The sequence below is a fragment of the Cephus cinctus genome, unplaced genomic scaffold, assembly GCF_000341935.2.
Source record: "Cephus cinctus unplaced genomic scaffold, Ccin1 Ccin1_scaffold0129, whole genome shotgun sequence".
NCBI classification, from domain to species: domain Eukaryota; kingdom Metazoa; phylum Arthropoda; class Insecta; order Hymenoptera; family Cephidae; genus Cephus; species Cephus cinctus.
The window spans coordinates 839,139-865,372 of record NW_014332862.1 but is presented as its reverse complement, the minus strand read 5'-3'; the positions used below and the strand labels follow the sequence as shown (position 1 = coordinate 865,372).

At 40.0% G+C, this 26,234-nt stretch overlaps 7 protein-coding genes and 1 long non-coding RNA gene across 18 annotated transcripts in view; 3 read left to right on the top strand and 5 right to left on the bottom strand.

Moving 5' to 3' along the window:
- LOC107262857 (metastasis-associated protein MTA3) overlaps positions 1 to 4,931 on the bottom strand; it is a 14,305-nt gene extending 9,374 nt beyond the window's left edge. For 2 of the 6 annotated variants that reach the window (XM_025080188.1, XM_025080190.1), the window contains exons 1-3: positions 3,384 to 4,858; positions 1,625 to 1,692; positions 1,189 to 1,282 (exon numbers count right to left, since the gene is read on the bottom strand). In XM_025080188.1, the coding sequence (XP_024935956.1) occupies positions 1,189 to 1,282; positions 1,625 to 1,692; positions 3,384 to 3,498 (277 nt within the window). In that variant the 5' untranslated portion in view covers positions 3,499 to 4,858. The other 4 variants (XM_025080189.1, XM_015729473.2, XM_025080191.1 and 1 more) reach the window with 3 other exon arrangements.
- A 379-nt stretch (positions 4,932 to 5,310) lies between these two features.
- LOC107262863 lies at positions 5,311 to 13,740 on the bottom strand. Of its 2 annotated transcripts, XM_025080214.1 has the most exons (8): positions 12,364 to 13,740; positions 11,245 to 12,285; positions 9,315 to 9,405; positions 8,686 to 9,209; positions 8,539 to 8,617; positions 7,765 to 8,294; positions 6,842 to 7,666; positions 5,311 to 6,683 (listed from the first exon to the last, which is right to left on the bottom strand). In XM_025080214.1, the coding sequence occupies exons 6-8, from the start codon at positions 8,102 to 8,104 to the stop codon at positions 6,649 to 6,651; spliced, it is 1,200 nt and encodes a 399-aa protein (XP_024935982.1). In that variant the 5' UTR covers positions 8,105 to 8,294; positions 8,539 to 8,617; positions 8,686 to 9,209; positions 9,315 to 9,405; positions 11,245 to 12,285; positions 12,364 to 13,740; the 3' UTR covers positions 5,311 to 6,648. The 2 variants fall into 2 exon arrangements, with proteins under 2 accessions (XP_024935982.1, XP_015584973.1); XM_015729487.2 differs by having other exon boundaries at positions 8,686 to 9,405.
- Positions 9,521 to 11,137, bottom strand: LOC107262866. The gene is made up of 3 exons (XM_015729495.2): positions 10,564 to 11,137; positions 10,037 to 10,502; positions 9,521 to 9,940 (listed from the first exon to the last, which is right to left on the bottom strand). The coding sequence occupies exons 1-3, from the start codon at positions 10,668 to 10,670 to the stop codon at positions 9,581 to 9,583; spliced, it is 933 nt and encodes a 310-aa protein (XP_015584981.1). The 5' UTR covers positions 10,671 to 11,137; the 3' UTR covers positions 9,521 to 9,580.
- On the bottom strand, positions 13,740 to 14,615 carry LOC107262865 (MAD2L1-binding protein). The gene is made up of 2 exons (XM_025080325.1): positions 14,197 to 14,615; positions 13,740 to 14,106 (listed from the first exon to the last, which is right to left on the bottom strand). Exons 1-2 carry the CDS (start codon positions 14,613 to 14,615, stop codon positions 13,740 to 13,742), a joined length of 786 nt encoding a protein of 261 aa, XP_024936093.1.
- A 627-nt stretch (positions 14,616 to 15,242) lies between these two features.
- On the top strand, positions 15,243 to 17,406 carry LOC107262862 (eukaryotic initiation factor 4A-III). The gene is made up of 5 exons (XM_015729486.1): positions 15,243 to 15,465; positions 15,777 to 16,112; positions 16,195 to 16,417; positions 16,496 to 16,750; positions 16,865 to 17,406. The coding sequence occupies exons 1-5, from the start codon at positions 15,321 to 15,323 to the stop codon at positions 17,115 to 17,117; spliced, it is 1,212 nt and encodes a 403-aa protein (XP_015584972.1). The 5' UTR covers positions 15,243 to 15,320; the 3' UTR covers positions 17,118 to 17,406.
- A 122-nt stretch (positions 17,407 to 17,528) lies between these two features.
- LOC107262860 (FERM domain-containing protein 8) lies at positions 17,529 to 19,786 on the top strand. 4 transcript variants are annotated; one of them, XM_015729482.2, is made up of 7 exons: positions 17,529 to 17,863; positions 17,958 to 18,055; positions 18,145 to 18,585; positions 18,656 to 19,110; positions 19,187 to 19,345; positions 19,420 to 19,579; positions 19,646 to 19,786. In XM_015729482.2, exons 1-7 carry the CDS (start codon positions 17,826 to 17,828, stop codon positions 19,684 to 19,686), a joined length of 1,392 nt encoding a protein of 463 aa, XP_015584968.1. In that variant the 5' UTR covers positions 17,529 to 17,825; the 3' UTR covers positions 19,687 to 19,786. The 4 variants fall into 4 exon arrangements, with proteins under 4 accessions (XP_015584968.1, XP_024935972.1, XP_024935971.1 ...); XM_025080204.1 differs by having other exon boundaries at positions 18,656 to 18,724; positions 18,821 to 19,110; positions 19,420 to 19,719; XM_025080203.1 differs by having other exon boundaries at positions 17,965 to 18,055; positions 19,420 to 19,719.
- Positions 19,690 to 23,705, bottom strand: LOC107262773 (dynein regulatory complex subunit 7). 2 transcript variants are annotated; one of them, XM_025080198.1, is made up of 10 exons: positions 23,253 to 23,705; positions 22,761 to 23,114; positions 22,274 to 22,694; positions 21,956 to 22,213; positions 21,500 to 21,656; positions 21,143 to 21,209; positions 20,850 to 21,062; positions 20,539 to 20,694; positions 20,237 to 20,473; positions 19,690 to 20,136 (listed from the first exon to the last, which is right to left on the bottom strand). In XM_025080198.1, the coding sequence occupies exons 1-10, from the start codon at positions 23,253 to 23,255 to the stop codon at positions 19,957 to 19,959; spliced, it is 2,046 nt and encodes a 681-aa protein (XP_024935966.1). In that variant the 5' UTR covers positions 23,256 to 23,705; the 3' UTR covers positions 19,690 to 19,956. The 2 variants fall into 2 exon arrangements, with proteins under 2 accessions (XP_024935966.1, XP_024935965.1); XM_025080197.1 differs by having other exon boundaries at positions 20,539 to 20,760; positions 23,253 to 23,270.
- LOC112493688 overlaps positions 21,761 to 26,234 on the top strand; it is a 40,699-nt gene continuing 36,225 nt past the window's right edge. The window contains exon 1 of the long non-coding RNA XR_003058312.1: positions 21,761 to 21,911. This is a non-coding gene — a long non-coding RNA (uncharacterized LOC112493688). The remainder of the gene's footprint in view (positions 21,912 to 26,234) is intronic.

Sequence of the window (26,234 nt, the reverse complement as noted above, 5' to 3'; positions counted from 1 at the left end):
GTTGGAAAAGGGGCCTGTGTGGGCGAGGGAGTCGAACCTCCATCCCACCCCCAGCAGATCGATACAACCCCCATCCTCCCGCTACCACCCCCCAACTTTACTTATTATACATTCCCATCCCTCCCAACCACCCACTTTTCACCCTGTGGCCCTCCCGGACAGCCCGACCCCCAACCCAAATCCTCGCGTCTCATTATTTTTACCATTGCAACGAATACAAATTTTTCGAAAATCGTACACTACCCTTTCGTCGGCTTTGCCCGTCTCACGGGGTGGCCTAATGCTCGCGTACCAGGGTCAACTGTACTGACAACCTCACGACCTGCCGACCCGGATGGGTATATCGCCTTAGTCGACTCTGTCGCGCGAAGAGCATCGCGTGATGCCTCAAATGAGTGGCGAGTCTAGTTCTCTCTGTAGGAACGTCTACGAAAAAGGTCCTTTTCCACCTCTTGACCCTCGAGGGACATTCAAGAATTTCAACAAGACTCCTCTTTCATTTCCGTTCTAGCGGCGATACTGGCACGAAGCGAAGCTTCGATTTTCTTGAAGATCCTGATTGCTCGTAAAATTTCGAAAGAATAAAATAATTCTCCAGTTCGGCGTCCGGGCGACGCCATTTCGTTTGTGCTAGCAGACGTTGCTCTCCTTCGCGTATCACGTAAGAAGACAAGTGCGAGAGGCGTTTTCTTACTTTCTTATCTCGCTTCCAAAACCGGATTGGTCCACACTCGTGAGTGCGCCGAGACAAATGCGGGTAGCATATTTTTCAAAATTGTTAGAAATGCATACGTGAGCCTGAGTATTCCTTGAATGCGAGAAACGTGTATTTCTCCATATATACATATATGTATATATACCACCATATATACATATACATCTTGAGAAATCGTATCCTTACGTATTTGATACCTGCAAGAACGATGCTTTGAATTAACTTTAAACAAAAATTGCATATAAACCCTATACTTGATTTATCGTTCTACACGCATATGCGATTAGTAACAATGTTATCAATAAAAAAAAAGACATTACTTAAAACTAGTGTCACGTTTCTCCTTTGACTCGATGGTATAGACATACACTGGTTCAACGTTTCTAATGTCATTGGGTTCACTTATTATCGGATTCTGGTAAATAATACAGTTATAAATCCTATGCCAAAATATAAATACAAGCATTACTCACACTGGTGCTTATCCGCGAGCATAATCAGGGTGGAAGGTAAATCTCTTCGCCTGAAGAAGCACATCACCTTGGCTTCCACGCTTCCGTTGGCCGTCTAAAACGAATAACAAAAAGTAGATAAATTCAATTAGAAAACGAAATAGACTGCGCACGTCTCTCTGACGAAATTAAATTCTTGTTCATTAAAAAAAAAAAAAAGTTGTACGAATTTTTCGAGAAATTCAAAACGAACACATTAAAAATGTATTTACACAGAGCCATTATTTGCACAAGATAACTTATAACGTACAGACATCGTGATCGATATAGTTAGCGTTACTCCTGATAACACACGTGTTCCCTTGAGGAACGAAATTATAAAAAATTCCCATGAATTTTGAATAACCAGAGAAAATTAATAGACGCTAATTCGAGAAAAACAAAATTTGAATTTAACCTTGTGTAATTCCTCTATTCTTCGTATCTGATAGGGGGAGGTCGAAGACGTCTCAAAGTAGACATAATCTGAAAAGAGAGAAAAATAATGATTAATCATCAAAATACATACGATAATCATGAGTTCCACCTGGTGGTGTATCAATGATACAAACGAAATATAATTTTCAAATAATGCCCTTTCTGTCGAGATACGTCCAAGGGAAGTATACGGTGCTAACGGTTTTACTCCGAGTGGAAAGAGATTCAGGGATTCAGGGTTTCGGTGCTGGCTGAGTGCTGAGGACGAGGACGAGTATGAGGATGAAGTGGCAAAGGGACGAGGGGTACAAATGTGCAGAACATTCCTGGAGGGGGGAAAAACAGGTCCAAGTGGAGGGGGACAGAAGGTTTCGTGCCTATAGAATTTTCACCCTGCCTAGAAGCATCCATTATTTTCAACATAACGCAACCGGGCGTCATTCCATGTGCCTATATTACACGAATGCACGACAATTTATAAGCATTAGGATATTGCTTGCGATATGCGCGAGATAAACAAAATGTTCAGCTGTCATTAGAATATAAACATAAAAAAAAGTACCATCGTGACGTTACAGGGTATATCACAGAGCCTAATTATCTTTAATTTACCTTGATAAAGATAATATTAACGATCGGGATGACAGATATAATCAAGTGATATATTTAATATACGAGAATTTCGAGGCTACCTAGTACATTCCGACAGCGGTATTTCGTCGACTTTGGTCGTTACAATGGATTCACGAATAGTGTACTAACGATGAGAATAATTAGATAGAGAGACGGGAAGCGATAAGGAGAAAAAAAAAGCAAAAAAGAAAGAGAGAGAACTAGTGAGAACGTAAGCGTAACTACGAACTTGGCTATCGCGCCAAAAGTATTACTGAAAATTTAGTATATCTAACGGTAGGGAAAAAACCCTTGAACAATAAAGCGTTACAATGGTGTCGAGGGAAGTAAAGTAAACGTATGGAAGAGTTGATTTTGCTTATGACTATAAGAGGACTTATAAGGTTCTTGATAGGAGTCGAGTCCTGTGAATCCGAATAGAGAAAATAAAAGGTGGTTAAGCGTACGTTGGCAGCCTGCGAGCAGGTACTGGCGTAGTGAGGTACCTAATAACGTGGCTGAGTTTATAATAGGTGAATGAATAAGGTCGGGTAGGTAGACTAGGAAAGAATCGAATAAATATTGTGTTAGTGATATAAAAGCGATGCCTGAAGGTGTGGGACCTGGAGGACAGTAACGGAATCCGTGAGTAGACCATTGGGAGGATGGAGGGTACGTAATAAACGGTCGAAAACTACAAAGAGGACCTAACGTTAATCGGTAAATTCATCGGGCGAGGAATTAGCATGACCTGGACAGGGGGCCAGACGTACGGGGACGCGAGGGTGAGCACGGGGAGGACAAGGGGAGATCGAGATAGAAGAGGAGGAGGTGACGTGAGGGAGGAGGAGGAGGAGGAGGAGGAGAAGGAGGAGGAGGTAGAGGACAGGGACAGGGGCAAAGTATAGGAGAAGGTGGAGGAGTAAGAGGATCAGGACGTAAAAGAAGAGGACACGGTAGTGGTGGCGGTGCCGCTGATGATGGAGAAGGCAGAGAATGGGGACAGGGGACGCCATCGCGATGCCATTTGCAAACATTAATTTCTTGGGCTAATTAAAGCTGGGCTCGGGAAGCGACGCGATCCGCCGTGGCGATCGGTGTCGCCTTTGTAACATTGGATACTTTACCTCCCACCCGGTACATATTGGCCGTCATGTTGCTGGCGTCCTGTGTGGCCGCGAGCCCGAAATTGGCGTTCTCGTGGTTACCGTGGCTCTCGTGGTATTCGGCCGGCATCGGCATGAAGGCTTGTCCACCTCCCTCGCAATGCGTATCGGCGACACTTCTCCACTTCTCGGCACTCCGTGTGAAAGAGAGAACGCGTGAGAAGGGGAGCCGAGAGGGACGGACGAAAGGGGACAGGGAGCGGAGAGGAGAGGAGAGGACGGGAGAGGAGATAGATAGAAAGAGAGAGAGAGAGAGAGAGAGAGACAGACAGAAAGAGAGAGAGAGCGCGTGGAGTCAACACTTCACCCGTGTCACTTCATCGTGTTTGTTTGGCCGTCGTCCAGTGTCCCTAAGCCACGGGGCCGCTACCTCTCTCTCCTTCCAGTCCAGTCTCGGCAGCACGCGTCTATCAGCACACGGGATCCGATTCTCGCGCACACAGACGGTTCACGTGTCCGTTAAAATAACGAGCATCGTCAGTGGCCGTCGCTGCGTTCAACAGAACACCGCCATTTTCATTTTGGCAAGCAGGGGCACGAGCAGCCAGGCGGCTGGAGAGGATCCCCACCACCGGAGTGATCGCTCGCTGTTTCGCTCGCACTCGCGGGCATTCAAAAAATCCCTATTATCACTGCGTCCAATGATGTGCACTCGCGCTCTGTGCACGCTCGCCTATCACTCACCAGCGACTACCACTGATTTTACCCTGGAAAACGCGCGCAAAACCGACCACCCGGCCAACGGATATCACAAAACAAGACCACGGACCCTCTACTGCCAAGAGCAGCGACTGCGCGTTCTCAGACGCAACTGCGCTCGCTACCGTAACCGTAGTGGTGGGGACACGGGGGAGAGGGGCGGGGGACAAAAAGAGAGTAAGAGCAAACGAGACACCGGGTAACGGAGAGAGTGCGATCAAGAGAACAGGGCGAGAGGGAGAACAAGAGCGAACGCGAAGCTACCGCTGCCGGTGCCGATGTATCCACCGACTATTGCCGAATTCGACTTCCGAACACGAGCAAGATGGCTGACGTATTTTGAATCACTTTCTCGAGGAACACTTCACTCGGATTCTACCACATAGAGACTTGGTATTCCGGTCTCTCCTTCTCTTTCAGAAAGTTACGAGAGTCACCACTATTTTCGTAGCCTCGTAGCTCGAGAGAGTCACTCCGACGACAGAGGCATCACGCATCACGCTTTACGCTTCACGCATCGCACGAGGCGACTTGAGGCGACGTTACGCACGGCGTGCCGGGCTGCCGGCCTTTTCCTGAGAAAAGTTCAGTGGCTCCACACGTTACTACTTTGAATAACACGCGGGTACCGATTGGTACGATAAAGCCACTGGTTATTTATACGATCACATTTGTCACTTAGTTCAAGAGATTGTAATGAATCAGCTTCGTACGATTAAATGACTTCGAATAATTAATATTAAATTACATCAATCGAACAGGAAGAGGAATGGACACAAACGGCTTTACATGTAACGACTGCGAGTTCCCGACAGCGACTAACTTATGGTCGAGGTTAATGATGGCGCAGCGGCAATGAGTTCCAAGATGGCGGCGCGTTTAAAAAAAAAAAAGTGCGGGAAAAACGGTTACTGCTGGATTCGAAGGATACGCAAGACAATTAAGAGCTACGATCTCACTATAAATTCAATATTTTTTATTAATATAAAGATGTGATTTCGTATCGCGCCATTTGGTCGAGACAAAACATTTGTTTACCCGCAAAAATCTTGTATCGCTTATGTGAAACAATTTTACTGACTTAACACGTCGTTATTAGGAAGATCAAGAATTATACGAGTCATTAGTAATCTCTTGGACCTATTATAAATAACCGGTAACATGATTAGTCAATACTAAAACTCAATTATAGTATACGAAATATTTATATTTATGAAATTAGTCTTTCTATACAATTGTTCACGCTCGGTCGCATGCTCAAGAATCATCTTTCGAATCCATGAATTTTTTATGTAAATGAATAATTAAGATTATTTATTAATTGTTAGAGCTCAAATGAACTTGCCTTTCTCTTCAAATGTCTCTCGGTGTATCACATTAACAATAAATAGAGTGACGAATGTATACGTATGCACGTGTGTTTCCTCTCAGTGTATAGATACGCGTTATTACGTTCATGTATATGTACATATAATAATAATAATAATAATAATAATAATAATGTCTCGACAAGGGATGTGTACAATTTTGTTTGATGAACTTTAGAAAACTATTTTTAAGGCACACTCCACGCTCATTACCGGTTAATTTTGCTGTCTTCGCTGATATCGTATAAATAAAGATAGTTTGTCCGCTATGAATAGATACCTTTAATCTAAATTAACCGATGCATTACGATTTTATAATAATAATAATAATAATTAATATCCTAAGTGTAGGTAATATCTGCTCTGTACATAATCCTATGTCTTTCTTACGATACCTCTAATGTCATACCGTTTAATAATGATAATAATGACAGTAACATTAATAAGAATTAATAACAAGATAATATGTAAATGAGATGCACAGGGATGAAAATAGGATGCGCCTTACAATCCTTTTCTTCGCCTTTTCAGCATGTCTTCCGTGTTTTTCTTTTTTTTCTTTCTTGTCTTCATCTTTCTCTTAACGCCGCTCTGTCGTACTTTGCAACATAGAGTACGCGGGTATAGTTGCAGATAAAGTGACACGAATACTCGAGTGTTTGTCGCAAAACTTTATTGGGACGATTGCACGATGTGAGAGTCTTCTTTTCTTTTCTCTATTCAATTTCGTAATTTGTCTTATTATTTTTGTCTTTGACTTTAACGTTGTTCCGAAGAGTGTATTGAATTCTTCGGAAGCGTAGCGATTTACGGAACAGGGGAGGACCTGTTCCGCGATGTGTCGCAATAACGAAGTTTTACGTCAGACAAACTATCCAATATGGCACTTTACCTCCAACAGAATCCGCATTAATACTATTCGTTAATCAATTAATAGATATAATAATATAAAATACCTATCATCGAGGGTGACAGCTTATGCATTCGTATGTACAAGTATATATTCAGCCGATCGTGAATGATCTGACTGCGAATCCCTATCTACTACGTTACTGTTGTTTATGGATAAAAAAATACTAATATATCGCATTGTCGTTGCACGGGCAGTGTTCACATAATTTTGTCCATCGATAAGGCACCAACTTTTGGGATCCTGAGATTCAACCCGCATGCTTCGACAGATTCAGAGGCATATCTAGAACACAAGGAGACAGATAATAGATCGCAGATCAAACATTTATCTGTCTTTTACTAAGTCAGTGGCTTATCTTTCTGAGCCAGCAGACTGGCTGAGAATTCTTTGACAGATGATGCAGGTGACCAATGTAGATAGACCTCAAGAAGGAGACATACCTGAAGGAGGTGTGAGAGTTTGTTCCCTGTAGTCTTTGTAATGGTGAACAGGAGGAGATGGCGGATGAGGCGGCGCCGGAGCATAAAGCGGCATTGGTGGTGGATAATGGACGGGCGGTGGATAGTGCATCCAAAGTGGAGCCCTGTATGGCCCAGGTGGTAGCATCGGGACCCCGTAAAGTGGATGATGGATAGACGTGTTAGCCGGTGTAACGTACGGCTCGATTCGTGCCCTTGGATAAGGATGACTTGTTGAGTATTTAATGGGTTGCCTGTCCTCTGGCTTTAGCAAGTTCCTCAGGAAGCCTGGCTCCGCACTTGGTTTGTCCTCGCCCAAGATACTGGTTATACTGTAAGAGGATAGCTGCTTCGGCGAAGGTGCAGGAGCGCTGGTTGATGTGTTTATCGGCTGTGGAGTAGCACGCCTCTTTGACGCCTGATCCTCGAGAGTGACTCTCTCCAATTCACGAAGGATACGCTTACGGGGCGACACCACGTTAGGATCCAAAAGTCGAGCTAACTTCTCGACAATGAGACCCAGGGTCTTGCCTGTCGGGACACCGTTTGCTTTACGATGGACTCTTGTGAAGCCTGTGCCTGTACTCATCCCAATGCTCGAGTCTGATACCAGGAGTAGAGGCATTGGATCCAATGGCCGTCTACGTTTTCGCGCTACTAAGCGAGGATGAGCGCACAGACGATTCCGCGGATTTCTGCGGTAGAAAAAGTTGAACTCCGTGCAAAGTTTGCGCCTGGGATTCGCCTGTTTCCAGCAGTGATCCCTCTGCCATGGACTCGATTGAACCGATGAGTTATCGTCGGAAACTGAAAGCAACAAAGGTTTACCTTCGATTGTCATGGAACTACATTACACTGCAGGACAAAGAAGAGTGGTATTAAGGCACTTCCAGTAAATTACTTACCACTGAGGGAGGTGGAACTCTCTTGCCTGTTAGGGGTAGTACTAGCAGGCGGCCAAAATGTTTTCTTTGGAACAGGAAACCACGTGGTGCGTTCACCATCTCTGCGGTGCGACAGTTCCAAGATGAACTTTCCATCCTTGAAGAACTTCAGTCGCCCCCCAGGTGTCGGGAGAACGTTGTCGATTCGTGCTTCGGCGTGATGGGTCGGTTGAGGACTCGAATTTTTACCATTGGCCTTGGCAAGCGCTGGATGCAGGGCTGGAGGATCACGCGAGCACATGTCTGCCGCGCCCCTCACGTGACCCGCGTGAGTGTGACATTCTGCTGGCTTCTCACGCATGCTGACACCCTACTGCGACCCATTCTCCGCCGTTTAACCTTGCATAGTTTAGACTCTAGATATCAAAGAAACTGGTGTATGGAAGGACCGTCCTAGGTCCCTTGAGTGTCCTCTCGTAGCTATATAAAATACCAGAGCTACAAAGCTCTAGCTAACCCAGTCTTGACTGTCACTCGACATCAACAAGTATCTAATAAAAAGAAATAAAAAATAAGAACAACCCAAGAATACACAGAAGTATCATAAAACACTTGCCAAATAATATTTCAATAATCTGTGTTCAGCATCCAATATAGTATCCCAATCAAAACAGATTGAATACTAATCCTGTATCAGATCCAAAATTTTGTCCAAGATTCATAAGGTTTATAAATTAATCAGATAAATAGCAGGACATTCTGTTTGTCCACTATGTATCCATATAAATTATTTACAATGCAGCCCAGTCTATCGTAACAGTCTAGCTTGAAGTATGAGTACCAGCATCCTTCGCTCTCTTGGGTAATGGATCTCCTACCAAAAAAAAAGCCATTAATACATAATAATATATTAAAGAAAACCATGCTCAATTAATATCATACCATGAGATTCTCAGGAGTGTTTGGCATGAAATTCCTGAGAGGAATTCAGTGTGAAGGAGTGAAGCAGTCGCCAGCAAGACACCCACCCACCCACGCACTGCCGCCTTCCGTAACGTGTCCTATATCCCTCCAAAAGGGCAGCCCATCGTTCAACGCTTTTTTCAGGATCGAACAGAAGGTCCAGCTACGTGCAACACTACCCGGAGGATGAGCTAGCTCTCGTAGTAGGCGATCCTCGACGACCAAACACGGGAGTGCACTTCGCTATGTAGAATACGGCTCAGCCGACACATGTGTTTCGTTCAATTCGCGATAGTCCCGCACGAGCTCCTCGATCGGCCTCACGCGGCCAAGAATTCTCCGAAACGCGCGTCCAACATCCTTTTTCTCGTGATTTTCAACCTCTCGACGTAAAAAAATGAGAAATCCTCGCCTTCGTGTAGCCTTCTCGTCGACAACACTGTGGCGGTTCGCGGTCCGCGCGTTCCTACGTTTCTTGGTTCAGCTCCCACGGCTGCTCCAATCTGCACCGATCCGATATACATATAGGCTCAATAGAGGATTCTCAAGATGGATTTGTGAAGTTATCGCGAATAAGCGCAACACTCTGCATTCGGATATCTAGATACATTTTATTCATTGGCGTCCAGCCCCAGGGTATGGGGTTCCTGACTTTCTGCACTGAATATCTGCAGTTTGGTTCATTCAACTGAAATCAATCTAATAATTAAGTTTAATAATATTATGTTAATCAGTCAATATATAAATACAAACATATTATAAGTTACATATGGGGTATAATATTCATGGCAAAGACTGTACAATTGACAATAAATAAAATATATATAGTTGTATATTGTATAACGTGCTACAACCAGTAATTATAAAGCTATCATCAGTAGGACCCTAATGGGCTTTGACTATGGTTTCTCTGCCTCTTCAAGAAAGCTTTTATCATATCAGCCTGTGTATGCTGAAGATAAACTTCAGCTTGCAGACACTCTATCTTCTCCTTGAAAAACTGTAGCTGCAGGATGTCGGTCTCCATTTTGCTGAGCAAATCCGGATGAGCAAGTAGTCCGCCGCTTTCCCGCAATTGAATGTTGTGTTTGCGTGTGATGTCTCTTTCCAACTTCCGTTTCATCGTAGCGTATCGTCCATAATTTTGAATCTCCGAATACTTTGATAATAGTACGGATGTTTCTTGGATATCCCGAGCAATACTAGCAATAGATTCTTTAATATGACTCAGAACCTACATAATTATATGGACAATCACATAATATCATACACATGTAACACAAGAATCCTTGCAATGAATAATAAAAATTAAATAATTGTCATAACGTACTGCAACATACGTGAAGCATTTATCACGTATTTTTCTAATTTCTTCTTCTCGTTCATCAAGCTTTTCAAGCACACCTTGTCGCTCTATTACCATTTGCTCGTATTCTATTGTCGTGTATCCAATTCCAAGATTGTCAAGTTCATAAAGTTTTGACAAAAGATGGTTTAGAATATTTCGTCGCTTCAAATAAGTAAATCTCGTATCAGCTAACTCGGAAGCCCGCGACTTTTGTCGTTCAATCATGCTGTTCACTTCGCGTTCACCGAATGCCTTACCGGTTTTAGAATTGATTACGTTATTACCAATTTCCGATTCACGTGACAGAAGCTCCTTAAACTTCATGTTAAATTCATTTTCCTGATTTTTGTAAGCTTCTTCCATTTTCGAAATTTCTGTCTCATAACCTGGCTTTCTCTTCTCCACATCGACTTTGATTTCCATGTATTCTTCGAGAATTTCTTCATAACTGACGTTAATGAAAATTCCAAAATAATTTTCTTTAAATATATATTACAGTATATATATACCTTTCACGGTTGCGTATCCCAGAATCAATTACTTTTTCTAATCCATCGTATTTTTTATTTTTTTTTACACATTCGCTATATTTTTTCTGCAGAAAACCGTTTTTCATCCGAAGATTTTTTTCTTCTTCAGTTACTTCCTTGAGTCTACCTATTCTCGTTAGTCTTTCATCGAGTTTTGATAATCTTGATATAATTACTTTATCCTCAATAAAGTCTTTCTTTATTATTTCTATTGACTCGTCACTTTCTTTAATTATACACTTTTGTTTATCGTCCGCGTCTTCTTCGTCTGCATCTTCCTCGTTCGTGTCTTTCTCGTCCGCATCTTTCTCGCCCGCGTCTTCTTCAGCTTCTTGTATTGCCTCTAATATTTCTCTACTTCCTTCTTCGTTATTTAATAGATCATTTGCTTCTTGTTCGATTGCATCAGAATTTCGATCGTCTTGCTCAAGTATCGCATTGTGGATAAAATGATCGCGATAAAGATGTTCCTCTTCATCAGACTGATTGATAATTAAATCAATATCGCGATAATCGAATTTATTCTCCTTATTTCTTCCTATGGAAGAATCGCGTTACTATTACGAACGATATTCCAGTTGAGTTATTATTTTATATTGACAAAATATTTGCTGGTAATTGTATGATTATGAAATAGAAATAGAAATTATAGTGCTTTACCATTATCAATGTCATTCAGCAACTCAAGAGAATCGTGTTCTTCAGTCATAGTTTGACCTTTAAAAATATAATAAAGATTTTACACCATGTAATCATGTTATGGAAAGTGCAAGACGCGAAATACTCGCTTTTTTATAAGTCCTTATCTTAATATATCAAATAAAGAATTACAAAAACCTATAAAATACTTCACAAAATCAAAAACTTGAAGTCATAATGGTAACGCGAGAGGAAAATATGAATTGAGCATCAAAATAATACCTGAAGTTTACATTGAGAAGCAATTGCGCGCTTTGCAATAATGATAATGATATGTTATAATTGTTACATAATAAAATTCAAGGAAATTATATGGCATATAAACAAAAAAAGCTGGCTGTATTAGCTAGTAGATTATTGGTAAGCAATAGACCTGTTCATTTATTAGTAACAGTAAGACTTTCCTGGAATCTAGAAGCCATGTCTGCCTTACAATGAATATTCTTTCCCCGCAGTACTAGATTTTGACAAGAAGACTGATGAACGTGTTCAACAGGCTGATCATCAGCTACTCTCAGTTGAACCAGGAACATGCGACGAGTTTTCTTGGACAGATTTAAATAAGACCTATGAAGTAGCAAGTACGAGAAGAATACAATATCACCCTGTTTGGCAGTTACTGGGGTGGCTTCGGAGAGAGAATATTTCTTAGGATCAACTCAGTGATAAGCTTCACCCTTTTGATCCTTAGTACCAAAATCCTCTAAGGGCCCTAATTTGTGACTTCCTGGGTAAGCAGCCAAGCCACCATTTTCAGGAGCGGTATCATCCATGTGCAGAAGAGCAGCAATCATTGTGTGCTTCTTGAATGGGAAGTACGGATAGTCCTGGTGCACAAGGTATGGAGCACCATTTTCTGGTGGCTTAATGTGTGCCTTTGTATGATGAAGCAAGATGTCCTCGGTACGAAGGATGTCCCTCGACGACGTCCAAGAATTTGGGGTTCGTTATTGCCTTTGTGAAGACAGCACTGTGCATTTGCAAATTGTGGATCGACTTTACCTGCAGAAAAGAGAATTTCAGGTAGAATTTAATTAAACTACATTTATTAGTTTATTACTTTCTCATATATTAACTTACGGTGTAGTCTATGTAACCAGCTTCCTTCTTCATGTCGTTTCCTACCCACGCAGACTCTATCCTTTGACATTCTCACGTTGTTTCCGGTCAAAAAGCTCATTATACGCCACGTTCAACTCATTGAATTCCTTATGGCTGCAGATGCCCAATATTTTTATAAAACCTTTTTTATCCAAGATTCTAATTGTTCAGAAGTCAAACACTTTAATTTATCCATGTTCACAGAAAGTCTCACGTATTCTGTTTCAAGAGGAACTGATGTAGGATGCAGATTTCGATATGTTTTACTATCCTGAATCAATTGAATGCCTACTACAATTTTATGAACTTGAATGCTAAACACTATATTCTATTGGGGATAATACACATTTGTCTCTGACATAATAATGTTTATGTGGACTAATGTCATTGGATAAAATTATTTCTTTTTATTTTTACAAATATTGTGGCATCTGATCTCTTTGCCCCTAGACTTATGTTATTCGATCCATAAGTGATCAGAAAATTACAACATATAAGTACTGAGATGACACTGGCAAGGAGATAACGGACGAAATTCTTTTGGTATTTATGACCTCTTAATCTTAATACCACTGTGAACTATGTTTGACGTAAAACTGTTTTATTGTTGACATGGTCATAGATAATTGTACTATAAAATTATAATAGAAATTAATTTATCTAAAACTAATGGCAATGCTGCTCTGTCGTCAACGTTTATGATGTCTCATAATTCATAGTTCTGCAGTCATTGTTCAGTAAAATTTTTAATCATATAATATTCTAAAAAACTAACATATGGCAGTAGAGAACAAATCAGTATTTTTTATAACAAATACTTATACATATTATTGTTCTAAAAGAATACTTTATCTACAGTCGTTGCAACATGTCAAAGGATATAAAAGAAGGATATGTAAATCTATCTAAGTACATTGTATAACATCATTTATAATACCTACTTTAAAATTATTATTCTTATGTGTCTCGCATCTAATACATAGACATGATAAACGAATAATATAAAATCTAGAGATATTCAATTTGAGCACATGATAAAACTGTCTGTGGTGTATATGGCACACTGACTTTTTTGTAAATGATATATGTTGCATAAGAGATAATATTCTATGCTAGTTTTGATACTCTTATAATTATTTGCTTATCACGATAGCTAGTATTTTCTAGGGAATATTCTAATTCAAGTATGTTCCAATTTGCAATTATGTTTTTGATAGTTTGTGTGCTCTTTCTTATAGTTCGCTAATTTGTATAAAATAATATCGCACAACAAGCCCAAGTATGATTAGCATACTGCAAGGAATAGTTCAATATATCCTCACATAATTATCAACCTCGTTAGGATGTGCTGTAGGTCACCGTACAAATTTGAAACCTTTGATTACTTCTTTTGATTGGTACCATTGATAAGGAATGTCTGCAGTACAATGTTTCGATAAGTCTAAACTATCCTTAATAGAATCTTCAACATAATTGGCATTGAAGGAATCATGGTGTACTTTAACCAATGTAGTGCAATTACAATCTGATGGTATTTCATTGATATGATCCAACTTTATACATAATCGATTGGCAATTCGTTCAGGCAACATATATTGAGGCTTTGGTAGAAAAAATTGGGATACCATATTATAGTCCTTTTTGTGAAGAAGAACAAAAGTATTAGTTGGTGCCAAAGGTACACTTATTGCTTCTTGAAATTCTGTATTTTCAAACATGGATCTGTAAGCAAAATTATAATGATAAAAATACAAACTATAGTAGTCTATCCAAAGTAAAGCTATTTAAAATATTATCTCTACACATACGCACCTCATAAGTGTTAAAAGAGGCTTGCGAGGTGGATGTTGATAGTCCAAATGATTCTGGCTACTCAGGATACCAGCAGGTAGTTCTACTCGAACACAGAATTTTGGAGATACCACTGTAGCACCCATCGCTATTACAACTTCCTTGACATTACAACCTTCAAGGTGTAACTGCGAGGTCAGTTGATCAGACATGTTTCTCAAAGAATTAAGAACAGCCTTGGCGGACCAAGAATTTCTATCATTTGGTTTTGCCTTTGCTTGTAGCTGTGTCAGAGATTCGCAAGAAAATGGGATCTGTTGCTTCTGATATAATAAATACTTGATGAGTTCAGTAATTAATTTTGAACAGGAACCACTGGTTAAAGGTTCTTCCAGTTTCACGGATACATCCACTTCACTTATCTTTATTTTCGGATACATTTTTCACAGAACTCCTGTTGCTGCAGTAACACTGAATAGCAGAGTATGTAGTAATTACACTGTGCGATTATTTGACATTAATAACATCGTTTTGGAGACACTTAACAGCAAAAATTCCTCCACAACGTCGTACGACTGAAATTATTTCCAACCTAGAAGACGAGGACGCCAACCATTGAATTTTTTTAATTCTGAAAATCGGCACCGTATAACTTTGTCAGCGTATTTCTTTTACAGAAAATAAAATATTACTATTCACAATAACATTTATAAGCGCGTTACATACAAAATTACTCTAAAATACGTAAAAGCGCAGGAAGTTCGACTCATTCAAAGAAACTAACGTATTATCTGGTATTATCTAAACTGATAGATTGTATAGAAACATAATACACACATTTATTTTAACCTGTTTTTCAAATTCTATATTTTTCTTTCGCCAATGGATAATTATATGCATTAACATTTATGAAATTATGATTTGGTCAAATTTAAAGGTTCATTACCCCTTGGTATTTGTTACTTTTTATTGCTTTTTATAATCGGATCACCCGGTTCACGGAGTAACCAAGGTGGCCCTATACCCCTGTATACCCCCTATACTTACATACGAAACACGCGCCCTTGATGAGGTTAGTACGCGATCAGCAGCGAACAGCAGCGAACAGTGCCTGAAGCGTTCAGTAGCCAAGAACAACTGTCAAGATGGCTGAAGGAAAATCACGCCGCGTCGCGCAAACTGAAGATTTATCAAATGTGGAGTTTGAAACTAGCGAAGATGTCGAAGTTATCCCCACATTCGATAATATGGGTCTTCGTGATGAGCTTTTACGAGGAATTTACGCTTACGGTGAGTATTGATATGATATTTTTTCTGATATGAAAAAAACTAACCTCAATATTGCTACGACGTACGTGTCCCGATATTGGCTCCAATTTTTCAATCATTAATTCTTGGTTACTACGTATGGATAATCTCTCTCTTGCGATTTATCAGACACTTTTATAAATGTTTTCTAATTTAATTGTCTATTGTGAGGAATATGTAACAGCGTACGCGACTGTAACTTTCTTGTTAATGTTCCTTGTAGGATGTTATATTAAGTTTTTTGTTTAAAATGTTTTTCATTGGGTCAAGCATCAATAATAATTCTATTGCAGGTTTTGAGAAACCGTCAGCGATTCAGCAACGATCTATTAAACCGATTATGAAAGGGAGAGATGTAATAGCTCAGGCACAATCTGGTACAGGAAAAACTGCAACATTTTCTATAGCTATACTACAGTCGTTGGATACACAGGTTCGCGAAACTCAGGTACTAGTACTGTCTCCAACCCGTGAACTTGCGACACAAATCCAAAAAGTTATATTGGCTCTGGGTGACTTTATGAATGTTCAATGCCATGCTTGCATTGGTGGTACAAATCTGGGAGAAGATATAAGGAAATTAGATTATGGTCAGCACGTTGTATCTGGAACTCCTGGAAGAGTATTTGGTAAATATTTAAAACTGATTATTCTTATAACTAGGCGAAGGAAATCTTTAAATTTTAAGGTAATAATATCTGATTATTATAGACATGATAAAAAGAAGAGTACTACGAACAAGAGCAATTAAGATGTTGGTTCTCGATGAATCTGATGAAATGCTTAACAAAGGTTTCAAGGAACAAATTTATGATGTATATCGTTATTTACCACCTGCGACTCAAGTTGTTCTTGTGTCTGCTACATTACCTCATGAAATTCTTGAAATGACGAGTAAATTCATGACCGATCCAATTCGAATTCTTGTAAAACGGTAAGTCTTCCTTGGACGTTTAACACTTCATGACAATCTATCCCAACAACAATATTAATCTGTCATACTTTCTCGTAGTGATGAGTTGACACTTGAAGGTATAAAACAATTCTTCGTCGCTGTGGAACGTGAGGAATGGAAATTCGACACTCTCTGCGACCTTTACGACACACTCACCATAACCCAGGCAGTTATTTTCTGCAATACCAAACGCAAGGTTGACTGGCTCACAGAGAAAATGAGGGAAGCCAACTTTACCGTGTGTTCTATGCACGGAGACATGCCACAGAAAGAAAGAGATAATATCATGAAAGAATTCCGCTCTGGTCAAAGGTACAATAATTTACTGTCTCGTTATTTCTTGTACAAAGTCCCCCCTCTACCATGTAGTGCAAGTATCACATTGTGTCCTACATATTTCAATATATTTTTTTTACTGTTTTACAGCCGAGTACTCATCACTACAGATGTCTGGGCAAGAGGAATTGACGTACAGCAAGTCTCCCTCGTTATAAACTATGACTTGCCAAACAATCGTGAGTTGTACATTCATAGAATAGGTCGCTCTGGTCGTTTTGGACGTAAGGGTGTTTCGATCAACTTCGTTAAAGTAGACGATATCAGAATTCTACGTGATATTGAGCAGTACTATTCAACTCAAATCGACGAAATGCCAATGAACGTGGCTGATTTAATTTAATTATATGAAATATATTTAAAAGATTTCTATTTACCACTGACTCGCAGTGCTACTCCTTCTGTGGAATGACTTTTAAATCTTGTCGTACCTTGAGAACTTTATGTTGGCGATTGCTTCGAAGCTGTAGAATTTTCTGATCTCAAAATCATACGACACGATTGATAATAGTACTTTCATCAGGACTATCAACAATGTAATAGTAGCATGTGAAGAAGGAATACGTTTGTGTTTCGTATATTACGAATATATCTCTTCTGTTTCTAACTTAATAAACTGGAAGCTAAAGTTATTTCCTTTTTTTTTTTTTGTAACATTATAAAAACAGTGTTTACCAGCTAGTGACACGTTGTAAAAAAAAACTTGAATAAATGAATTTGACTAAAATTCAACCGAATTGATGCACCCTGCGCATAAGGGATGAAATAATCAATACCCACCCCCTACTACCGAAGTTCTACCACAGTGCTATGGGTTAATACGTTTGCATGCCTGGTAGTTGAACAGGTTACTAGAGCTAACTTATGAAAGTGAATCAAGAAAATATACTTCTCTTGATCTTATTAAGTAATTCTTATTTTTTATACAATAATTTAAGCCGAACTACTGACGATTAACGGTTAGCAGTGAGAAAATGTGCAAGAGAAATTCAAGTACAAAACACTCTAGTGTTACAAGAGAAAATATGATACAGAAGTCAAATGTTCTTCGATGAAGCTTTTAACTTTTAGTATTTACATTAATTTACGGTGAGTATCATTAATTATAAATTTTTTTAAAATCATTATGCAGTAGGGTAGATTACATTTTGTATATGGTTCATAATTTTCACGATGAAACAAGGAAAAAGATGGATCAACAAGAGGATTGTTCAAATCAAAGGATTCAGCCTGTTCGCAGATACCAACATGACTTCAAACCAGACAATCATACTCAGCATCGTAAGAGTTAATCTTTTTTACTGACTTAATTATATGACTTTTATGAAATATTGTCAATGTTATCTTATTTATTTTTATGGACGGCACAGCAATGTTAATAGGCCAGTCACAACATCTGAACATGGGTAGACCCACAATTCGTATCGCTGTGTATCTAATGTCTGGAGTATTTCTAACTATGGATGTAGAGAGAAGTGCAAGTGTTCAGCAAATCCTCTCTGTAGTACAAACAGAAGGAGAATTAGAACTAGCCAGAGCACCACCAATAATAGGACAGCCAGTCTTTGCCTTGTGGCTTTGTTCAAATCAATTAGAAGTTCAATTAAAACAGACACAGCGACCACTGGAATTAGCTGCAAAGTGGAGTCATCTGTTGCATAAATATGGAACACAAGAAGGTGTAGAAGATGAAGAACCAGTACTTTATTTTCGAAGAAATGTATTCCTATCACGTAGGGACGAGGAGCAGATAAAAGAAATCAAGGTCCTAGAATTACTCTATGCTGAAGCTAGGCACAATGTCCTAGAAGGTATAATCATAATGGATATAATACTAGTTCACCCTAACACCATCTTATCAGTCTGAAATGTATATTACAGGTAGATATCCCTGCGAAGGACAAGCACGATATGCTAGTTTGGGAGCTTTACAAGCTCGCATTGAACTAGGTCCGTACAACTCTCAAACTCATACCTTGGCGTACTTTAGAAAACATAGAGCTCGATTTTTACCACATCATTATACGTCACCAAGTCTTCTATTAGGATTAGGACTTGGATTGGGTTTGGTTGGTGGGAAAGGAGCCCCAGAAGCTCGTCTTCTGGAGCAATATAAAAGGATACCTAATCATACAGGAACCAATGCTAATCCTAGAAAACTTATACGAAAGTATTTGGAGTTTTGTTGGGGTTTACCTTGCTACGGTGCAGCATTTTTCCAAGGACAAATTGAACGTCCTGTACGAGGCCTTGCATCCTGGATCACACATCGTGATCTTCCAGTTTTGGTTGCGATCAATACATCTGGAGTCTACATTGTCGATGACATGCAATGCGTGAGTTAATAATCATCGACAAAAGTTCAGCAGGCAGAAACTTGCGACGAGTACATCTACCTTTTGAATTCTACAGAGCCTATTGCTGGGATTGAAGTACTCGGAGTTAAGCTGGGAAATGGCAAAACCTTCTGACGAAGGAAATCGTGATTGTCTGCCTTGTCTTTTCCTACAATTTCCCGTACGAGAAAACGGTGCACGGGTTTATAAAATACTACAAGTATTCTCAAGACAAGTCAGTAGATCTTTTGTATTCTTGTTTTTATAATTGACGCATCTTGCTCTTATTTTAAATTTCATCTCATTCAGGCAATAATGATGGATACTCTGATCTCTGGATTTGCTGAGGAGAGTCGACGTTATGATTCTGCTGATCTTAATCGACTGGCTGAGAATTCTGTGATAACCAATACTGGCAGCTTTACCAATAAACTCAGTAAATTTACCCTGGCTACCTTTGACGATGAGGGTGAGTCCTTCTTCTACCTTGATTTATGTAATTCTGAACTATGCGTAACGCGATTATTACTTTCAGGACGGTGTATCGGACAAATGGGTTCTTGGTCTTTTCAATAGATATTACTTACAATTAGATTTTGTATGAGGTAGCGACATATGAGTATGCTCTTGCGCACATGTGTTATATAATAATGATACATTTTTTTAGAAAATTTCGAAGTTGGATAATATGTAAAAAAAAGTATATACATTGTATATGAAAGTGTTTCTGGATAAAGTATCTTTCTTCGAAAACGATTTGTTTTTAAAAAGGAAATATTCCTATCGCTCTAAACTCTCATCCTTCCTGATGTATTAAATATGATTATTATATGGATTATTAATTAATTACTGATAGAGCACAGCAAGCCGTGGATCTTTCTCTATAGTCTGTAAGATCATTTCATAACGGTCTGGAGCTAATGTTCTATAGCGAGACAATCTGACATTCAAAGCGTGAAGCATAAAATTCATTTCCTCAGCTTCCATAAAAAATCTTTCCTCTTCCTCTCGAGTTAAACCTTCGGTCTATACCAAAGAGAAATTTGTGATTTTAATAAAATAGTAAAGTCAGATTTATTTAAGAATATTCATAACTAATAGAAATTGTTAGATTTATATTAGTTACCTTTGTGAACCATGAATGTCTCCTTTCCAATTTTTGGTTGCACTTCTCAAAAAGCTGTAAAATATGATTGGCTCTGTCGACGTAAAGTTGTTTTAAATCTGAGAGGCATTCCTGTTTGATATTCATAGCTTGAGCCTTTGTCAGGTGCGTTGGATTGCCTATGCGGGCCAAGTATGGTCCTAAGTAATCTATTTCATCGTTGACCTCCCTTTGACCCTGTGCTCGTAGCATTTCCTCCTAAGCAAGAAGGAAAGAAGAACATGAAAATACTGAAATTGTATGAGCTACTCTATTGTATTTACCCTGGCAAACATTCCAGCCTTAGCTTCCTGATTCCTGTTTCTGTCAAAGACTGAGACTTGTAATTTAGGGAGAAGATACTCTGCTGCTCGTGTTTTCAAGAAGGTCCAAATTTCCAGCTCAGCCTCTCTCACATGCGCCAAAGAACGTTCCTCTTCCTTTAATTGTTTTTCTAACTCATTAAAAATGTTGTAATTCTTTTCAGGTGGGGCCATTGGATTTGGCTGTTTGAAAATGAATGAATAAAAGAAAAGTTAATGGAATATGATGATGCCAAATTGTTAATAGGGGCTACATAATATATTATATTTACATTGTATGCTTGAGTCATTTCTGGATTGAATATAAGACGGTCACCTCTGTCAGCCATTGAGGGTTTGATAAATGTTCTTGTAGCTGCTGTACCATGATCTTTTTCATAATGATACTGTAGTCTTATCTCATTATCCTTTGCAGCAAATTCTTTAATAGCGATATTCTTACTAGCAGGAATACTTTCGTCTCTGTGATACCATTCTGTTATTTTCTGATGTGAATAATCAGGAATTGTATAATTAATTAATTATTCATTTTACTGTACTTAGTTTCTAGTAAATTTAGATATACCATCACTTCGCGATAATGAATATCATATGCTGAGAAATTCTTTGATTCCGTCGAATAGTCAACACGCCTGTTCCAAAGTGAAAGTATATGATTACTTAAAACACCAATTTGAAATTATTTCTATACAATATGATTTTTTATAGATTTCTGTTATATCTATATTCATTTTGTATGTACATATAAATCTGGATATTCTAAATTTAAATATTATCTTTGAAGTATCTCATATTTGAAATAACAGTTTCTTGTTTTTCTAAAGCATAATAGCTCTCTTCATTAACAATTTTAAATTTTTAAATTGTGCGTTTGATTTTTACATCCTACAGCTGTTCTTTAATGAAAACATTTTTGTATTACCAGCAATAGAGAAGATCATCCCGGCCGATATAAGTCTGCTCAAGAAAGCTTAGTTGCATCTCAATACGTGAGAGACCATCGAGGCGAACGTTATCGTAAAATTCCAGGGTCCTTTCCTGATCGACGGCATTATTGCCATTTGCAAAATAACGGTGTTCTGCCGATATGAATGTTTTCTGTATTAATGGGGACAATCACGATGAAATATGACAGTTAGAGATCAAGATAAAAAGATAAAGCTACTAGAACTGTTCGGTATCGAATTGTGAAACTGACAACCTGTCATAGAAAGTCTTACAATATGAAGAGGACAATTAAATGTGTCGATATAACCTAACGTGGGAATCATTTGTGACACCTATTTTTACAAAATACATCAATTTTCCTCAATAAATACGATTAAAGGGTCATGGTGAGTTTTTTTTATTACTATTAAACTATGCATATGTGTTGTACCTTTGCATGCATCGGGTCGTCCTCTCTTATATGAATCCACTACAAGATCGGTGTCCAGTTCTTTCTTGGATTCTATCAAATAATCAGCTCTTTGTGAAAACTTTTCAAAGATGCTTATCGGATTCATGTACTCATAGTCATCGTAGAGTGTTACACGTTGAATCAAACCATCCATTTGAACATAAGGAGCATAAAGTTCTACCTTTGTTTTCTTGTAAAACATGCATTTTCTGCCATTTGGAAAGCGTCTTTCAAAATCTTTGAGAAAATTTGAAGATTAATTAAAAGAAATTAGCATATGGGTATTAAATTTCATACCTAGACTGTGAACATCGATTCTTTCTACATATGAAACTGGCATGTCAAGATGCTTGTCTTGTTGTATATTTATGTCTTCGTCTGCTTCATTCTCTTCTATGTCTCGTAATGTCCAGGGTTCCCCAGGAAGCAAATGTTCCCAAAGTTCAACCTTTTTCAAATTCCAGTTAATCTTAGCACATCCTTCTGTGCATTGTTGCATATTGACCCAATAGTTGCAATCATTCCAAATACTCTCAATTCCCAAATACAACAGATTGGTCTCGTGTACAGTAGGCGAATAAGACTCTCCAGTGGAAGGTTCAATAAAAAATGGCTCAAGAACTTCTTGATCTCTTGCACCACCGCGTTCTGGTAATATAACTACCCAAGCGTGAATTCTAAATCCCCAATATTCATCTGGAAGTGGTCGTTCTAATTCCTATATCAGAATATCAGTTAAAAACTTTGGTAATATTTATATTGCAAAAAAAAACAAAAGACATACAGAGATCATCCTCTGTCTTTCCTCTTCTTGGCATCGAAGATGATCCTGAATTTTTTTTTGTTCTCTTTCCTCGAGTTCAAGCAAGAATTGACTCCTTAAATCAGGTGGTGACTTCAACTTGTATCTGGAAGTATCTCCAATTGGCGGTAGAGGAACATGTTCTGCAGGTTTAGGTAAATAAGGGCAAGGTCTCTTAGTCAAATCGCAATAGACTTGTTCCCTTGATGCATATCCGCTAACAACAAATGCATTATATCCTTGTCCAAGGAGTAAACTGACCAAAAGTGTAGCGCATTCAAAGCTATTTCCCCTTTGATTATTCATGAGCGAAGTAGGTGATTTCAGTTTTTCAGGCTAAAACAAATTAAATCCACATACATTACATATTATTAATTTAAAACAACAAGCGCAGCGCCCAATTTGTATTCAAGAAATTTTCTATGATTCACCGCATAAATTTCCAGCATATCATACAATCAATTTCTACCTTACCATCAGCCGATCCCTATCAATCCCTAGTCGTTATAATAGAACAACCTTTATCAATCTATTGTCAGAGCAAAAATAACAGTGAAGAGAGTACCGATAAACACACAAGTATACCATTACGAAAAACATTAACAGACCCAGCACAGGCTTGAAACTTATACCGCCAAGTGCGCACAGTTCGGTGTTACCCCACGAGTATACCGCTTACATAAAAGCCAGCAAGTAAATATTAAAACTCGTTCATTTCCAGTCTGTGGGAATCCTCAGTCGAGTAAACCTCACTCTCCTAGATTCCATTCGAACGAGATAACCTAAAGAAAAGTTAGAGCGTACAAAAAGAAGTATTTTCGTCACGACATGCGATACCCGCGTCTCGCCGAATCGACACTAGTGCGGATTAGCCGATTTTCTTGTACCATCCAAAATATTTGCGAAGATTCTCGCTAAAACATAAGATCGCACTGGCTTTTTTTTCCTTTTTTTTTGCGACGGCACGTAGAGAGCAGTCGTAGTATAGAGATGGCCAGTGGGTGGTTGTAAGCTCCCTATACCCATTTCGTGCGACCCCTTCGACCGTCACCCACGTGGGACGCAAGCCTAGGGTGTGAGAGAGCAGACAACGCGGAGATACCGCCGCCGCGGCAGCTGCGCTCAGTGTCTCTCAACCTTTCTAATCTGAAGTTGCAATAATTTCATTTAATCAGCACTACTTTCAGCAAGTGCGTGGATGATCGAACGAGCACTTTCGTTAATACCAGTCAGGTCGTGAAATTAACAGGATTAAGTTGGAACAGTCAAACCCGTATTAGCCAATTCACGTATACGAATTGAAATGAAGAACACGACCAAGTTGGTCACGAGAGAAACATGAAGCAAGAAAGAAATAGAGAGAAAGAAGACGAGAGAAATAAAGAGAAAGTATGGAGACTGCAAATGAAACGGAAGGAAGAAGGAGGACGAATCGATTCTTCGGAACTGAATGTTATTGGAAGCGTTCGGCGTTTCCGGCGCCGTCCAAGCGCCGGCAGCGATCGGATCGCAGCCGGAAAAGAGAAGAAAAAAAATCGATCGCTCAGAGTCACGCGAGAATCTTTCCTCTCTCTCTCTCTCTCTCTCTCTCTCTCTCTCTCTCTCTCTCTTTTCCTCTATCCCCGTCTCTTCCTCCTCCTCTTTCGCCCACCTACCATCAGTGGTAGTCCCGCGAGAACCAGAGGACTTGGACGGGTTCCTTCCTAAGGAGGATGAGTGGAATGAACAGAAACGAAGGAGGAAGATGAATAGCAGAGAAAGAAAGAGAGAGATGGAAGACGAGAATAAAAGAACGAGAGAAAGAAAAGGAAGGAAAGTCCGGTGTAAGAGAAGCGGCGATGAAGTAGGGTACGTGGATGAGTACTGGAACGTACCCGCCTCCCGGGCGAAAGAGCCCGTTTCGTCGCGGAATAACGTTAAGGCGGCGGTGTTCGAAAGGGAGAAAGCCATTCGTCTCGGCGACGGTCGGTCCACGATATCCCAAGCGAGCAGCTCAAGAGAGCCAAGAGAGAGAGAGAGAGAGGAGCCAAGGAGAGATAAAGATTTTTCCGTCGTTTCGCGCTTCTACGGGTCCTCTAAGTGTCGTATATGCACAGTCGCGGCCATTATCCGTTCCGAGATGTGCTCTGGCAGAGAGCTAGGGACACGGACGGATAGACCAAGGAGCGACGAGGGGACTGGGAAGGCGGAGAGAGAGAGAGAGAGAGAGAGAGAGAGAGAGAGAGAGAGAGAGAGGTCATCGGCGTCAGAGGCCTAAATCAACAGCAACCGCCGCCGTCCTCGACCGGGCACTATCTCCGAATATGCGAACCGCTATTTGGCGTCCGCGGCGCGTACCTAGTACCCAGTACCTAGTACCTAGTATTACTAGATAGTAGATAGTACCTAGTCCCCGTATATACGAGCACTTACATGGCCGCGCGACCATGTACCTATCCGTATGTAGAGTCGACGACGTCTGCGCTTATATACCTAAGAGACGCAGACACGGACGCCAGCTAGTTCACATACCGAACACACCAGAGTCTGAACTAGTGCGTCGCGCAGCATGTGTACGCGGTGTTCAGAAAATGCCCAGACTCGGGCACGTTCGTTTAAAGTTTCATTTGTCAATCTAATAGCTGACCCCATCATGATTCCGGATTTAGAAAGAGCGTCGATCGGTCATCTTCTTGTATTTTGTTAAAATTGAATTAATTTTCTTTGTCGACTTCTTTTGTTTTTCATTAGTCGCGCTTTTAACGGCCGTTGAGACACTTTGGAATTTGTAGCTGTGAACGGGAGGGTGGAGTGGGAGGACAAGATCAGATTACAAGAGAGGATGGTAAGGAAGAGCGAAGAGGACGGATGTGGGGTGAATCGAAGGAGTGGAAGAGGGATACAGCAAAATACGAGAATATGAACCCTTATCGAAATCGTGATTCACCCTAGTTCTCGAGGGACCCCGTAACCTATTAACATCCATATCGCAATAGGAGATATGTCCTGCCTGTGTATGCTTACGGCCGCAGGGCGAGGGGGTGGGTTTGGGATGCCTGCTGACTGGCTAGTGAACCGAAGTCAAAACATATTTCACATACCTCCATTTTTACTTGTTCCGTTCTACATCCGGTGGAAGTGACCGGATCAGTCGAGTTTCTGTTGGTAAACAAAAAGCGCCTCTTGTGTCGCCTAATAAAAGTATAAATATAAGGGTAGGTCAGTGCGGCAAAGTAAGGAACTGGTGTCCTAGGGATTCGCACTACGATCCAGCCACCCAGTGCATCGAGATAGATAGACGGCTGGATAGATGCATGCCACGCCAACCGGTAAGGGATGCTGGGGGTTGGAAAGGGGCGGAGGGCGGGGGAGGATGGCGCAGCGAGAGGAGGAGGTGGAGGGTGGTAAAAGCGGGTGGCCGTGGATGCTAGTGCCAGTGCTATGGCGGAGGGTGGCACGACGGAAAGTGAGGGGGGA